We start from the raw sequence: 14,051 nt of genomic DNA on the forward strand, positions 1-14,051 counted from the left end.
TCAAGAAGCTGATCTCTGGAGATGACAGTGTTACAACTTTTCCGCTTGAATGAAGTGCACTTGAGGAAACAGAGGGAAAGTTTAGGGAGTTGTTCTGAGAACTCACAAATGGCACTGTGGATCAGATCATGCCATTTTGTCACACCGTTAAATGCCTTTTGCCTGTGCATTATCAATTACCCTTTAACATAGAAAGCAAAATTACCTCTGGCCCGATGACCTCCCGACGCTTTTCGGGTTGAAGGATTGATGGGATGGTCATCTAAGCTGGTTGAGGCACGACTAATGTTTGCCCACTTTCAGAGACAAATGTAAGATTGGAGATTTGTTTTTTAGAGGGCCATTGATAAGTATGGATGCTGCAGACTAGATGGAGGGACCAGGGGCTCCTGCCACGATGGCTGGACTGTAACGTTTTCTGTAATGTAAGATATTTCACTGTAAGTAACAGAAGGTCGTGCAACACCTAAGGAAGAGAGTGAGGCTGGTTCTGTTCATCTTGGGTGTTCCAGGCAGAGGCACATTGAGGAGCCAAATTGCTACAGGACACACAGTATCTGGAAACTGACAACAGTCTATTTCTGGCCTGCTCTTGGGAAATAGGGAAAGTCCAACCTCATGTCAAAGACAGAAAAAATATTAGCATTTAATGCATGTTTTGTGATGAGCTCTTATTTTCAGATATTGATGAAAAACAAAATACATTTTAAAAAAAAAAGGAGGACATGTGTGCTCCTAGCTGTGGTGGAGGAGAAGGTTTATTGCAGATATGGGAAGGAGCATAGCCAGGAGCAGAGACATCTGGAAGACCCCAGAGTGAACAGGACCCTGAGCCCAGCCTTGTGAGGACAGAGGGGCGGGGCGGGGGAAGGGAATGCCAGGAGACCAAGAGGCTAGGGAGGATAAAGATTAAGAAAGATGGAAAAGGGATCAGCATAGCCAGAATGGCTGGAATGTATCTGGAAGGGCAGCTGGGAGAAGGTATTTACCCTGTAACGGGCAGGGACTGAGGGATGGTGGGAGAACCTTAGAGCCGGGTCCACTTTGCTGTGTTAAGTAGGGATTTCAGCCACATTTCCAAGGTTTGTGACAGATACAGCCTAGAAAAGCCTTTCTCTCCAGTGTTTCGTATTTTTACCTCTGCATCTCCCATGTACGAGTTTCCTGTACAAGGTGACATTATTCTGCTTTTTCACCTAGGTAAATAAGGTGAATAGCCTTTCTGCTCTCCAGGGTTTAAGGAGAATGCAGAATATATGCTACATTAAAAAAAATTATTTATTTTCATTTCATGTGAGCGTGTTTTTCGTGCATGCGTGTCTGTGCTGGGGTGTTGGATCCCCTGGATCTGGAGTTACAGCTGTGAGCTGTCATGTGGGTGCTGGGAATTGAACCTGGGTCCACACATGTTGATTTTTTAAAGCTGTGTTCTTTAGTAAACAAATACTGTGCTAGATTCATGAAAAAGATTTTTTAAGTGAGCAGTTATTCAGTGTGCTAGAAAGAACTTAAAACTGGGTTAATTCTAAAATGTGGAAGAAAGACCTCTGGGCTTCCGAGATGACTCGGCAGGACAAAGTGCTTGTGGCAAAACCTTGATGTGAGCTCAGTCCCTGGAGCTGGGGTTGAAGGAAAGGAACTACTTCCAAAAGTTGCCCTCTGACTTCTGTATGCAAGCAGTGTGTACACACATGCATGCACACACAGAGACAATGAATTAAAACCAAAGGATGCACCTTCATTGTTCATTGGTATTTCACTTAGCTGTAGATGGCACGGCTGTTTATTGTTTTGTGTATATTTTACAAGGAAATGCTAATTTCAGAAGTTTGAAGTGCTTTCTTTTGAAATATTGATAGCTCCTACCAGTGTTTAAATTCATTCATTAATATTTAGAAATACCTAATATATTTAGAGAAACTGAGCTTTAACTTTTGCAAATTGCTGCACTAACATGCATTATCAATAGTGAAACTATGAATTTCTCTGTTAAGCTGTTAGTGTTTTATAAGGCATAAACTCACATCTGACCAATGCGGGAGGCCCTTGCATACTCTTAGCTGTAGTCATTAACTGAAGAAGTGTCTTTCAGGCAAGACAAGTTGTATGTATCATCATATCTTACATTTCTGCACCTTCAGCCGTGCATAGAAGTTTCAACTTGCTATTCTGTTAGGGGAAATGCCTGCAAATTCCCACACACTGTAGATGAATACATACCATCCTCATTTTAAATTTTGTACATTGGATATACTTTTGGAAAATTCTACTCTAAACGCTGAAATTGTGTTAAGTTTTAAAAGTCCTATTAGTATTTGGGCACTGTCATCATTAATTAGAATATAGAAAGTTCTCATGTTGTGCACAACGCCCCAAGGGCTTTCACACTGTCAAATTCCGTTCACTGGCAGAGGAAGTTACCTCAATTGGTGGTCAGAAAAATAAAAACAAATGCAAATTGTCTTCTGAACCAAAGAACTGCAGTAGATGGATTGTTCCTAATTAACATACTGTGAAATAAGCCACTGTTTTCAGGCCTAACACCAGGCCTATTGTCTGTTTTTAAGATATTTTCAAACTTACCTAATTTGTTTCATAAAAGAGGACAAAGGATAAATATTTATAGGTGTTAATTTTGGTGTCAGGGAGAGGAATGGGGATATATGGGCCTAGGAGTAATTTTAACAAGTCTATGAAATAGTACAGTCCTTTAGAAAAGGACCGCAGATTTCGGTAGTTAGCTAGATGCACGGTGAGGAAAAAGGCTTGCGAAGCCAGGGCTTCCTTGGTTTATATAGTTGGAGGAGGGGAAAACAGAGAGCAGGGTTCCAGGGAACCTCAGTGTCCCTACAAACCCTGAGGAAGGATTTAAAGGTTCATTTATAATTGAGTTGGTAATGTTCGTTTTTATTCTGCTTCCCTGATTTAGCTACTACAATTTTGTGAGTTTTGCCTAAACTTGTCATTAAAGTCTCTAAGACAAACTAGCAGCATTTTATTCTTTAATAACTTTTAATATAAAAGTAATAATAAATGAGAGGAGCCGAAAGGTTCTGTATGGAACTGATTACATGGAAATAACAGAATTCCATTAATCTCCTGGTTAATGTCAGGTAAATACCAGGTTTGCAAGTATCATGTGTACAGAGTGGGCTTTTCTAGTCCAAGTTTGCAGAGTGGGCTCAGCTTGCCCAGATCTCTAAAGGCGAGGAGACACTTGTTCCCTCAGCCCTTTGTCTGGAGGCTGCTGTGTGGCTCCTGCCCATCAGGGCTGGGGTGGAAAGAGATCAGAGCCCCTAGTACACCAGTGTTCTTTTGGGAGAGATGGGAACGACGATGGGCAAGAGTAAGGCATGGTCCTAAGCTATCTGTGCCATCTGAGGTGTGTCAGCCTTCGCTGGGACAGGGCATGGGGAGCGGCAAAGTGCGGGGGGGGGGGGAGGAGATGACAAAGTGCAAGGGGAAGGTGGTGCAGCCCGACCTGTTGCTTTTCTTCCTGTGGGACACGTACCTCCACTCCACTCCTCATTTTCATGGTGCTTCAACCCCTGACAGTTAAGTACGTTCTAACAGGCAGCTTGAGGACCACTGTTTTTTAATAAGAAGCTGTATAAAATCCCTAAAGAACAGATCTTTTCTGAGGCAGGACTTATTGTAGATTTTTAAGGATTGTTTTTTTTTTTAAAAACAGTTCTAATATAGTATGCAGCAGTTTAAAGCTTTTGCTGTAAACATCATTAAGGATTAAGGTCTTTGTTGAAAGCAAGCATTGTTGTAGAAAATGATTAAGAGCACTAGATTATTGCCAAGAAATGTATGTCTTTAATAAAATTCCATCTTAAATCACTAATTGTAGCTGGGATAGAAAGGTTCAGTGCAAGCTGACGACAGGTGTGGTTGATGATGAGACCCATCCAATTTTCTCTTCCAGCTAATTGGCTGTCTTTTGCCAGACACACACCCACAGATCGTGTTTGAGGAAGCAGTGCTCGGTGACTCCATTGTGAATTACTGTGTGCTGAGAAGGAGACCAGTTTTTGAATGTATGCGTTTGTGAATGTGTGTGGGGACATGCTCTTAGTTTCTGCGTGTACATGCGTGGGTGCATATTCATGTCTGCACATGTGCAGTCCGGAGGGAGGCTGACCTCTGCTGTCCCTCCTTACGAACTGTCCAGCTTGTCTTTTGGGGGGACTGTGTCTCTTGTTGACCTGAAGCTCGCTGGTTCGGCTGGCTGGCTAGCAAAGAGGCCCAGTGCTTCTTGAGCACTGGGTTACGGGTGCACACCACCCTCCCTGGCAATTTTATGTGGCTCCTCAGGATTGAACTCTGTTCCTAATACTGTTGTGACAAGAACTTTACCAACTGAGCTGTCTCCCTTGCCTTGGACAGAATGTTTTTAAGTTATTATGTCTTTAATTCCCTGAAACAAATTGGATGTTTTTCATTTTCTCATAGAAATGAAATTGTAAACACATTGATTAGGGCATCTGAAGAATACCTGTGGTAATAGTGTTAATTTATGCTTTTTATTTAAGAAAAAAATAAAGACTAAACTCACTGTGTTCTACTTACTTTAAAAAGGACCCATTGCAGGTTTTGCTTCCAAGTAAAATAGTCCAGCTGTGCCTGAATAACCCTGTGTGGGGAAAATCAGAAATAGCTGTGGTTGTCAGTAAGAACTATCACTGCAGCCTATGAAATTTGATGAGAAAGGGAATATTTGCATATTTTTGTAGCGTGTCTCCATAGGATACCTGGTCTTTGCAAGGGAAAAACTATAAATGGTGGTTAGTCCATAAATACCAGTAATCACGTCTAGCAGACCTCAGCACTGTTGGGAACCATGGCTGGGGAAGGCTTTTTACTAGAGAGAGAAAAGCCACAGGTGAAGATGCCATTTGGTGGGCTGGAACCTGCCTCCCTGTTACCTGGAAGGGCATTCTGAGCAACTATGCCTTTTTTCTGGGCCCTCCTTGATAAAGTACTAGTTCCATCCCTGAAAATACTCTGAGTTTGGGCTAGCAAGACTCCTACAGGTATAAGAAATGACAAACTGCTTTCTTAACAGCAGTTTAAATGAACAAGGGAAGGGCCAAATCAAATATTAGATCACAAACATCCAAGCAGCAGAGTGGTGTACCATTTGTAGGACACAAATGATATAGGAAACTTCAGCTGGGGTCTGGAAAACCAGAACAACCCAAGCAATCACAAGAGTCCAGCAAAGCAAGCTCGTTATTTGAGTTAGACAGCAAAAACTGACCAGTCAGGGACAGCAGACCAGACTCAGGGAATAACTGTGTCTTTGAACATTCATCTTGGTAATTATTTACACCGATGACAAAATCAGGCTTCGGTACTTATGAAATGTCAGAAAAGAGTGTTATTAGCCCCTTTCTGTTGTTTCAAGGTCACTGCACTTAGAATACAGTTGCCTGAAACATCTCAGACTTTGACTTTGGATATGATGGCTTAAGAAGGATCCTGTTTGCTAGTGTTTGTATGTCTATATCTCACAAACAGGTATGCAGACCCCAAAGAGTCCACTGGCAGGAAGAAGGCAGCTGCAAACTCGGGGCAGGCCTGAGGATGGAAATTAGAATACAGCATTTATCCACTTTTCCCATATTGATTTTAAGCATCAAAAGTGCCAAATAAATAAATAAGAGTTCATCTCTTTTGACATTTCCTATGATTTTCCTCCATCTTTGTAAACTGTTTGTCCCCATGGTTAAGTTGTCATCCTGATACCTAACACCAAGTTCCTTCAAGTTAGTTTCATCCTGTAGTTTCATCCTGTTGCTGTGGTAAAACACGTAGGAAAGCAACCAAGGGTAGACAGGGTTTTACTTTACCTTAGACTTCCAGGTCACAATCCATCCCTGAGGGAATCAGGGCAGTAATGCACACAGGATCCTAGAGGAATGGTGTTTGTCGGCTTGCTCTCAGGCTCCCAGTCTGCTCGTTCTCTTATACAACTCAGAACTACTTGCCACCCACCATGGGCTGGGCCTTCCTTGATCAATTAATGGTCAAGATAACTCCTGTAGACATGCCCATAGGCCAGGGAGGCTGATGTGGACAGTTCCTCTCTGGGCTGTGTCAAGTTGACAGTGCAGGCTGGCCAGGACAACCATGCTTCTGATTTCCTCCTGGGGAGAGGGGGATAATTTTGCCGTGCCTTTCCACAGGAGAGGTGCCAAGATACAGCTCCTTTCTAGACACCCCCATTCTATGTGTAGCAAGTCCTGCCAGAGAAACATAGGGAAACAGGAGCACATCAGGTTGTCTTCAGGGAATTCATGAATGTGGGGAGGAGGTGATACCTCTTTTTTTTTTTTCTTTCTTTCTTTTCAAACAGTTTTCCATTTCGCAAAGTAACCTCCAAGAGCTCAAGACCTCTTCACCCTCTTCCTCCTTTTGGCTGCCGGCTCCTCAGCTCATGCCTAAGTTCCTCAAGAATTCTGCCTCTTTCTCCCCTTTTTGCTGTCACCTTATGATCCCCATAGAAGATAAAAATCCTCCATGTAGAAACATTCATGACAGAACAGAGCCATCCAGACCCTCGTGGAGGGAAAGGCGAGTGTGGACTGTGCCAGGAGTGCTAGAAGGTCTATCGGCTGTGGGTCGCAGCCAGCGCCTGCTCCACCCCATCTTCTCACCCACACTGTAACTGCTGCAGTGCCAGCGTGGAAGGATTTACAGCTATCTCATTTAAAGTTGGGTATTTAATTTTGAGGGCAGTTGTCTGTTTTGTTGAAGGAAAAAAAAGAGCCCACGTTTCATTTTAATAGTAGATTGAATTCTGTGAAATAGCATCGGAAGCTGAGATTAGCAAAAATGTGGCCTATGTTGCAAATAGTGGGCTGATGTGACCTTTCAGACCACATCTCGCTGATGAGTTGCAGATCTTTTTATCAGGAAAAGAAAGCCAAAACACTCTCTCAGAGAGATGAGATCCCTTCTTTGTATCACCAGAGACAAAGCATTTCTATTTTTTTTTCCTGCTCCATGTTCTATTCATCTCAGATTGTCACATTGTAAAGGGCAAGGACCAGGCAGCGTTTGTGGGGCTTGAACTGTGGCAGGTGGAGTCATTGCAAACACTACGTTAACAGTTCTGGTAAATAATATGTTGTCATTTGCAATTTGCAGCTACATGGTTGACTTATAGGACTTTTGAATAATCTGTTTTGAGTTAAAGTTTTTGAAAGTCCTACAAGTTTGAGATTGAATTTCTCTACAACCATCTTAAAATCTTGAATATATATATACATATTTATATTAAAAAATATATATATGTTTTTAAATGACTAAGTGGCATCCTTGAACCTGAGAAATGAGTCCCTATTGCATAGCACAATTGAACTTCTCTTTGCTGCTGACTTAGAAACTATTTAGTACTTGTACCTGAGAATATTTCTTGCAGCTATTTAGATCTTAGTAAACTGCCAGTCTACACTGAACTAATAAATCTCCTTATAGAAAGGAAAGAGTGTGGTCATATGCTCATGGTTGGGGTATTTCTATTAGGACACTGATGATATACATTTAGTGTTTTGACCCGTGCATATGTATTTTAAAAAAATGAATGTAGATAAAGTTTATACATCTTTATTATTCCAAATAGTTAATCATACTCTATCTTGTTATTTTAGTCTAACGGAAAGCTTACGGGTGGTTAAGGTTTGGAAACTGTAAACGGGGAAGATGAGCATGGTGCGTGTGCTGGATTTTGCATGGTGTTCTCCATGCTGGGACGGTGGTACTGCAGGGGCGAGTCTGCCTCTCTCCACGCTCTTTCTGAATTGTTTTGTAGCTGTTAAGTTCGTAAGAGAAACAGGTAAGAGAAATCAAGGAGCTAACACATTGTGTCACCAGGTTCAGTATTTCAAAACAATTGTGGAGAGAGCTGCCCTGAGAAGCTTATTGCGAGTCTAGTTTCCTACGAAGACCTATAGCTACTGTACAGCAACTGGCGACTAAGTTCATTTCCAGCTACGGGCTTGTTTCTTGCAAGAACATGCGTAGAAAGTTCACACAGATTAGGTGAAAGTTTCTTTCCAAAACAAATGTAAAAATGTATGTTTTAGAGTAACCCCTGGGAATGCAATCGGAGCCTACATTAAAGTGTGTGTTTACTCAGTGAGCAGGTTGTCCTTAGCTGGTAAAGCAGTACATGTCACTGTAACAAAGGTGATCAGTCATGTTTTCAGGTCATGCGCTGTTTGGCCTGTGCTCTGTCCTTTCTCTTTGTCAGTCTGAGCCTGAGGGATGATACCGAGCAGGGCTCTGCATGTGTATTCAGGAAAGTGGCTTGCCATGTCAGAGCGCAGAGGCAAGAGCCATGCCCTGGCTGTCTCCTGAAAGGACTCTTCTTAGGATAATCTATACTGTGCTTGTTGGTTAGCAGCTGTGGCGGGTGTCCCTGAAGTTGTGTGAGTCCCTTAGGAACACCTCTCGGTGTTTCCATTTATCTGTCTCTCCTGAATTTCATGTGTTTGTACATACTCCATTCACATGCCAAGACACCCATGAGGTACAGTGAGCCTGTGCTCGGCGCTCGGATGAAGGAAAGGCAACATGTGGTCCCACAGAGAAGAAAGCCGGCCAGGCCAAGCCTTACATTAACACGCCCATGTATTGTCCCAGGAGTGTGGTGGGGCAGCGGGGGAAGGATTAATTCCTGTGCAGTAGATTTTTAATTTTGTTTTGAGATCATAAAAGGGCTAGAGACATCTTTAGAAGCCCATTAACTTATTGGTATGTCTTGATTCTTAGATGGATTCATGTGTTTGTTCAGACTTTTCAAATATATTCCCCAAGGGAGCAGAATCTTGGTGTGGTGATTAGGCTATATCTGAACTTTATTTCCTAAAACAAAATTATAAATAAGATTAAAATTTTCACCTTTTAAAAATTCCTTTCAACCTGATGTCACTTGTAAATTGGCTTCGGCGTACGTGGTCTTTTTTGTAGGCAATGACCTTCCCCCTGTGCATTTCGATTTGTTTTCTTTATTTCCGCATCTCTGAGGTTCATTCTCACTGTCATTCCTGGGGTAGCCTGGGGTGACTAATCTAGGCTCATGTCTTCCCATAGGCGATCCATCCTAGTCTGCCTCGTCTAGTCTGCACTGCCTAGTGCACAGTGCCTCTGAAACCAGTTTATCTGAAAGCATTAATCTGTAGTTAATGCCCACCACCCCCCATTGCAAGTATTGAGAGTGCCGAGGAAGGTGGGAATTGTGGCTGAGTTTAACTGTAGGATAGCGCAGTCATTAGGAAATGAAATGTCACCATTGCTTTCACTGCAAGAAAGACTGCTGCTAGGCCAGAAACTTGGCGTGGCTGTAGGGATCAGAGTGCGCAAGCAGACACAACCCTTTCTCTTTTGCCGCTTACAGTCTCAGGGAAAGAATCCAGCAGCATGGAGCCCAGGCAGATCAAGCTCCGTGCTGAGTGTGAGCCTTCATTCACTAGAAACATCTGTTTATTAATTACCACAGCCAGGCTCCTGGAGGGAGGGAGCACTGGAGGGATGGAGGCACACAGTCCCTCAAGGACCGTTACAACCATATCATTGCTGCAACAGTCTCGGTGATTTATATACTGCCTTTGCCGTATTCAGTGTATATTCATAGTGTTTATTGGACCAATATATTGTTTTATATACTGCCTGTGCTGTGTTCTGTATATTATCAGTGTATATTCATAGCATTATTTGGCAAAGTATATGAGCTTAATGATTTTCTTTTAAAATACATGAAAGTAAAATGACAGCAGGCTCACATTCATTCCCCTTGGCAACATTGTTTAATTGTAAGCAGTGTAGCTGCTCTGCCTGATGTGATGGCCTTCTTATCATCTGCATCATTTTTTGCAGTAATTGCCAGTTTTCGAGGCACCGTCCCATATGGCCTGTCGTTGGAAATTGGAGACACTGTTCAGATCCTGGAGAAGTGCGATGGTGAGTAGCCCATGGTGACCGCTCGGAGCTCTAGGAAAAGCCCTCTTATTCCACGACTCTGCAGGACACCTCAGAGTTCTGTGTGCTCACTTCAGAAAACTGTCCAGTAGTTAAGGCAAACTATATTTGACAAAACTTATTCCGTACGTAGTTAATGTGTGATTATGGGAAAACAACAAACATTAAGTTGATTGTGCTTTTTCCTAACTCACCATCTTTTAGTCCTTACTAAAAGATGAAGATGGCAGAGCACTGGAACATGCTCTGTTGGTGGGGATTCATGACTAACTCAGCCCTGAAGGTTCTCCTGAAATCCCAGGGATGGAAAAACTGAAGGGCAGGCTCAAAAATGGGGCCCCTGAGGCTGAATGGCAAGACGCTCAGGAAGGCAAGCCAGTTCCACTCTTTCCTGTTGACGTCTGTCTCCCCAAACCTGGAACTGGAAATATTAGGAGACTTCATTGTCTGATCCTGTGTGATTATTATCAATTTATGTAGCAAGTAACTCATTAAAAATACCTAATCTGTTCTCAGATGCTGCCGCTCTTGTTCAGGTTCTGCTCTGAAATTCTAGTGCTTGAAAGGATCCAAGATGAACTAGCAACATTTCTTAACAAAATGACTAGATTTTAGAATGTCATAAGTATATTAAAAAAAATACATTTCCTTCCTAGAAGGCTTTCTTACTCTAGTGATTTATTATGTGATAATGTTCTATCTTACAAAGTTTCATCAGGCAGTAAATTGTTTTTTGGACAAATGAAACTACTCCATTTAGTTGGAATCTGGCTTTAAGTGCTGATGATATGAGAATATTTATTTTGTCCACCGTAATTGACAAATCCAAAAGTCTAATAAGGTTTCTTGTGTCATTACTGAATGCAATCTGTCTGTTTCTACTTGGTATATAAGTATAAAATTCTCCTTATATTGTTGCCTAAAAACAGGGCGTGTATTTAATGAGATGTAGTAATCTAAACTTTTTTCTGCATGATGCAATTTATAGTGAGATCTGTCTGGCATTTATGAAATTGTCAGAACATTTTGGACTCTGTTAGAATAATTATTACAAATCAGTGCACGTCTTGGATCTTTTTTATGAGAAGCTAACGAGCCCCACAATATAGAGGCCCTCACTTCCAACTCAGTCTTTTTACTAGAGGTGCTATTAAGGTGGGGTGGGGGTGTGTGTGCGCCCGTGTGTGTCTATCTTGTGAAGAAACAAAACAAATGTAATATACAACTCAAACATTTGCTTTCAAAAATTCAACTAGGTCAAAAAATTACATAGAATATTTCTACAGAGCAATATAATTTCCCATCAATAAGATGGCTTCTGCCGAATAATGTAGTTACACTTGTTTACATTGAGAAAAAGGAGATGCGTCCCTCAGGAGTGATACTGTGTTGCTGCCTCTGGGTCATTCAGAGCTTAAGCTTTGCAGACGCTGTGGCAAGCTGTGCTCATCAAATAGTAGAGTGATGAAAACATACAAGCCCCAGGTGGGTGGCGGCTCTCAGGACACCAGGCTGCTCTAGCGACCTGTATGTGACTGTTCCTTTACAACACGTTAGCCAGGCACTGTTGCTCGGCTCAAACCCGTGCTTTTCACGCCTCAGCACTCAGGGTGGCAATAAATCTGTGCATACACTTGCAGTTCCCATGGGCACAGTGGCCTTTCATAAAGTGGGGAGAAGCCAGGCTCAGGGAGGTAAAATAACATCTCCAGATGAAAGAGTAAGCTGGACCTGGTGGCACATAACTGTAATTTTAGCATCTGGGAGTCTGACGAAGAGACTCTGAGTTCAAGGCCATCTTAGGCTACACAGATCCTATTGTAAACTAAAATAAAACAAAATATAACTAGTACGTTTCAGTGCATTTTTAAAATTTAAATCCTAGGCTTTTATTTATCCAAGCATTAATTATTTACATATTTATTTCCATGTTTACTAATTTCTGATACAACTTTAATAAAACAATATATTAATAGAATGCTTAGACTAGATCTGTTACCTAGCCTAATCCTAGAATCATTATATTTACTCATAGAATAGCCACATGAAGATTAAAATTCTAACATCAAAGAACATATCATTTGTTAATTGTTATCCTTAAATATTATCATGGTTTATGTATTAAAATGTAATCGTGATTATTTTTCCCACAGGCTGGTACAGAGGATTTGCCTTAAAAAACCCCAATATCAAGGTAAAAACTGTTATTTCTGACTGTAATTATAGGATTTAAAAAATTATTTTGCTATACAATTGAAATTAGAGTTGGGCTCTTAATTAGACTCGAGAAATGGTAATACAGGTTTTCATAATCTGGGGAATTCCTTTGAACCTGGATTAAAGTAAAGGTGGTAAGATAGTGAAATCCTAATTCTCCATAACCCTTGAAAATTATACTGGGAACTGCTTAAGCTCTTTAGATATAAACAAAATCTTTTTGAAGTGCTGGTTTCCCAGAGAGATAAATTAACTATCGGGCAGGGAAATATATTCTAAAGGAAATATGGAATAGTCGCATTTAATCTTTAAGTTTCCCGTGTTATCGTTCATAAGATGCTGGTGTGGAGGAACAAGTTTGTTTTAGTGTCTTGTTGAGGGTACTTTGGGTGATGGAGGCTGAACCAGGAACAAGGTATTTGTAAGTGTTTATCTTTCTTGCCATTCCAGGAAGGTCTTAAGAGCCATTGTACGTATAGAAACCCTTGGGAAGTAATGTGGCTTTCATCTTATCTTTCACCTGGGTAGTCTGTGGCTTTATCACTGTCTTTGCTCTGTGCCTTCTTCTATGCATCTGGAGCTTGTGAACATGTTTGCCTAGCCTACTGTTTTGTTTCTTTTTTAAATTTTGGTGTGTGTGTGTGTGTGTGTGTACACATGCCCATGCAGTGTGCCACCTAGGTACTTCTCTCCTTCTGCCATGCTTTTCCCAGGGATCCAAGTCAGGCTGTCCAGCCTGACAGCAAATGCCCATCGTGCAGGCTTCTCGAATATTTCTAATATGCCATTCTGTTGTTGTTTAATTCCAGCTCTGTTAAAACTGTGGATGGTAAATTGTATCACTTCTCTTTTTCAAAATATGATCTAAATTCCTTTGCTTAAATGTAGCTTCTGCTAGAATGTCCAACTGTGTTTAATTACTTCATTTCATTATTTTAGATCTGTCCCAAGGAAAGCCTAAGGGACAAATGAGCATATTAATTTCATTTCTTGATACTTTAGCCTTCATTTAATGTTTTTTATTTTTGGACATCTGCAGGGCACATGCAAATATAGCTTTGGTATTTAATTATCTAGACACATTTCTGAAAAATTTATTATGATTTCTCTGTCACTTCCTTCTCATCTCATAAATTTTGATTTAAATTTTTGTTTATTAATTTGCTTTATTTGTTAATTTTGCTGTATTGCTACAAATATACATTTTATTTAAAACATTCTCTTTCTGTTTATTACTGTAGAATATATAGAATTGCTCTCAGGTCTTGGCTACAAGCACCTTTAAACTCTGAGCCATCGGACTAGTCCAATTTTCGTTTTTTATAATACCAGGAATTGAACCCATGGCTTCATGTATAACAGACAGGTGCTTTCTCACAGAGCTCTGTTGTAAGCTGGAATTCTTCACTGTAACATAGTTTTCAGCCTGGTCTGATGTTACATGTTTGTTCCCAGCACTGGGGAGACTGAGGTAAAACCATTGCTGAGTTCAAGGACAACCAACCTGGACTACTTACTTAGTCCCTCACTGGTTGGCCTGCAGTGAGACCATGTCTCAAAACAGTAGCCAAGAAGAGCAACAGTGTAGGTGGGGCCTTTTCTTTTTCCTTTGTTAAACCACAGGTTTTATACAGTTACTGGTTGCTTTTTATTTATGATTTATAAAGAACATACTTGTTTACCTAGGCAAAGTAGTGGCCCAGAGCTATAAGTCAGCTTTGAGAAAGCACAGCTGGAAGGCTCAGTAAGTTTAAGGACAGCCTGGTCTACATAGTAAATTTCAGGTTAGACAAGGCTACCCTGCCAGACGTTGTTGCAAAGATAAAGTAACTGAAACAAAAAGG

General features: G+C 41.1%; 1 protein-coding gene across 4 annotated transcripts in view; it reads left to right on the plus strand.

Moving 5' to 3' along the window:
- Positions 1-14,051, plus strand: part of Dock4 (dedicator of cytokinesis 4) — a 385,661-nt gene that overhangs the window by 155,022 nt on the left and 216,588 nt on the right. For all 4 annotated transcript variants that reach the window (XM_060367419.1, XM_060367426.1, XM_060367422.1 and 1 more), the window contains 2 exons: positions 9,889-9,972; positions 12,144-12,184. In XM_060367419.1, coding sequence (XP_060223402.1) covers positions 9,889-9,972; positions 12,144-12,184 — 125 coding nt within the window. Of the gene's footprint in view, positions 1-9,888; positions 9,973-12,143; positions 12,185-14,051 lie in introns of those variants that run through there.

The sequence above is a fragment of the Meriones unguiculatus genome, chromosome 1 (assembly GCF_030254825.1).
Source record: "Meriones unguiculatus strain TT.TT164.6M chromosome 1, Bangor_MerUng_6.1, whole genome shotgun sequence".
In the NCBI taxonomy this organism is placed as follows: domain Eukaryota; kingdom Metazoa; phylum Chordata; class Mammalia; order Rodentia; family Muridae; genus Meriones; species Meriones unguiculatus.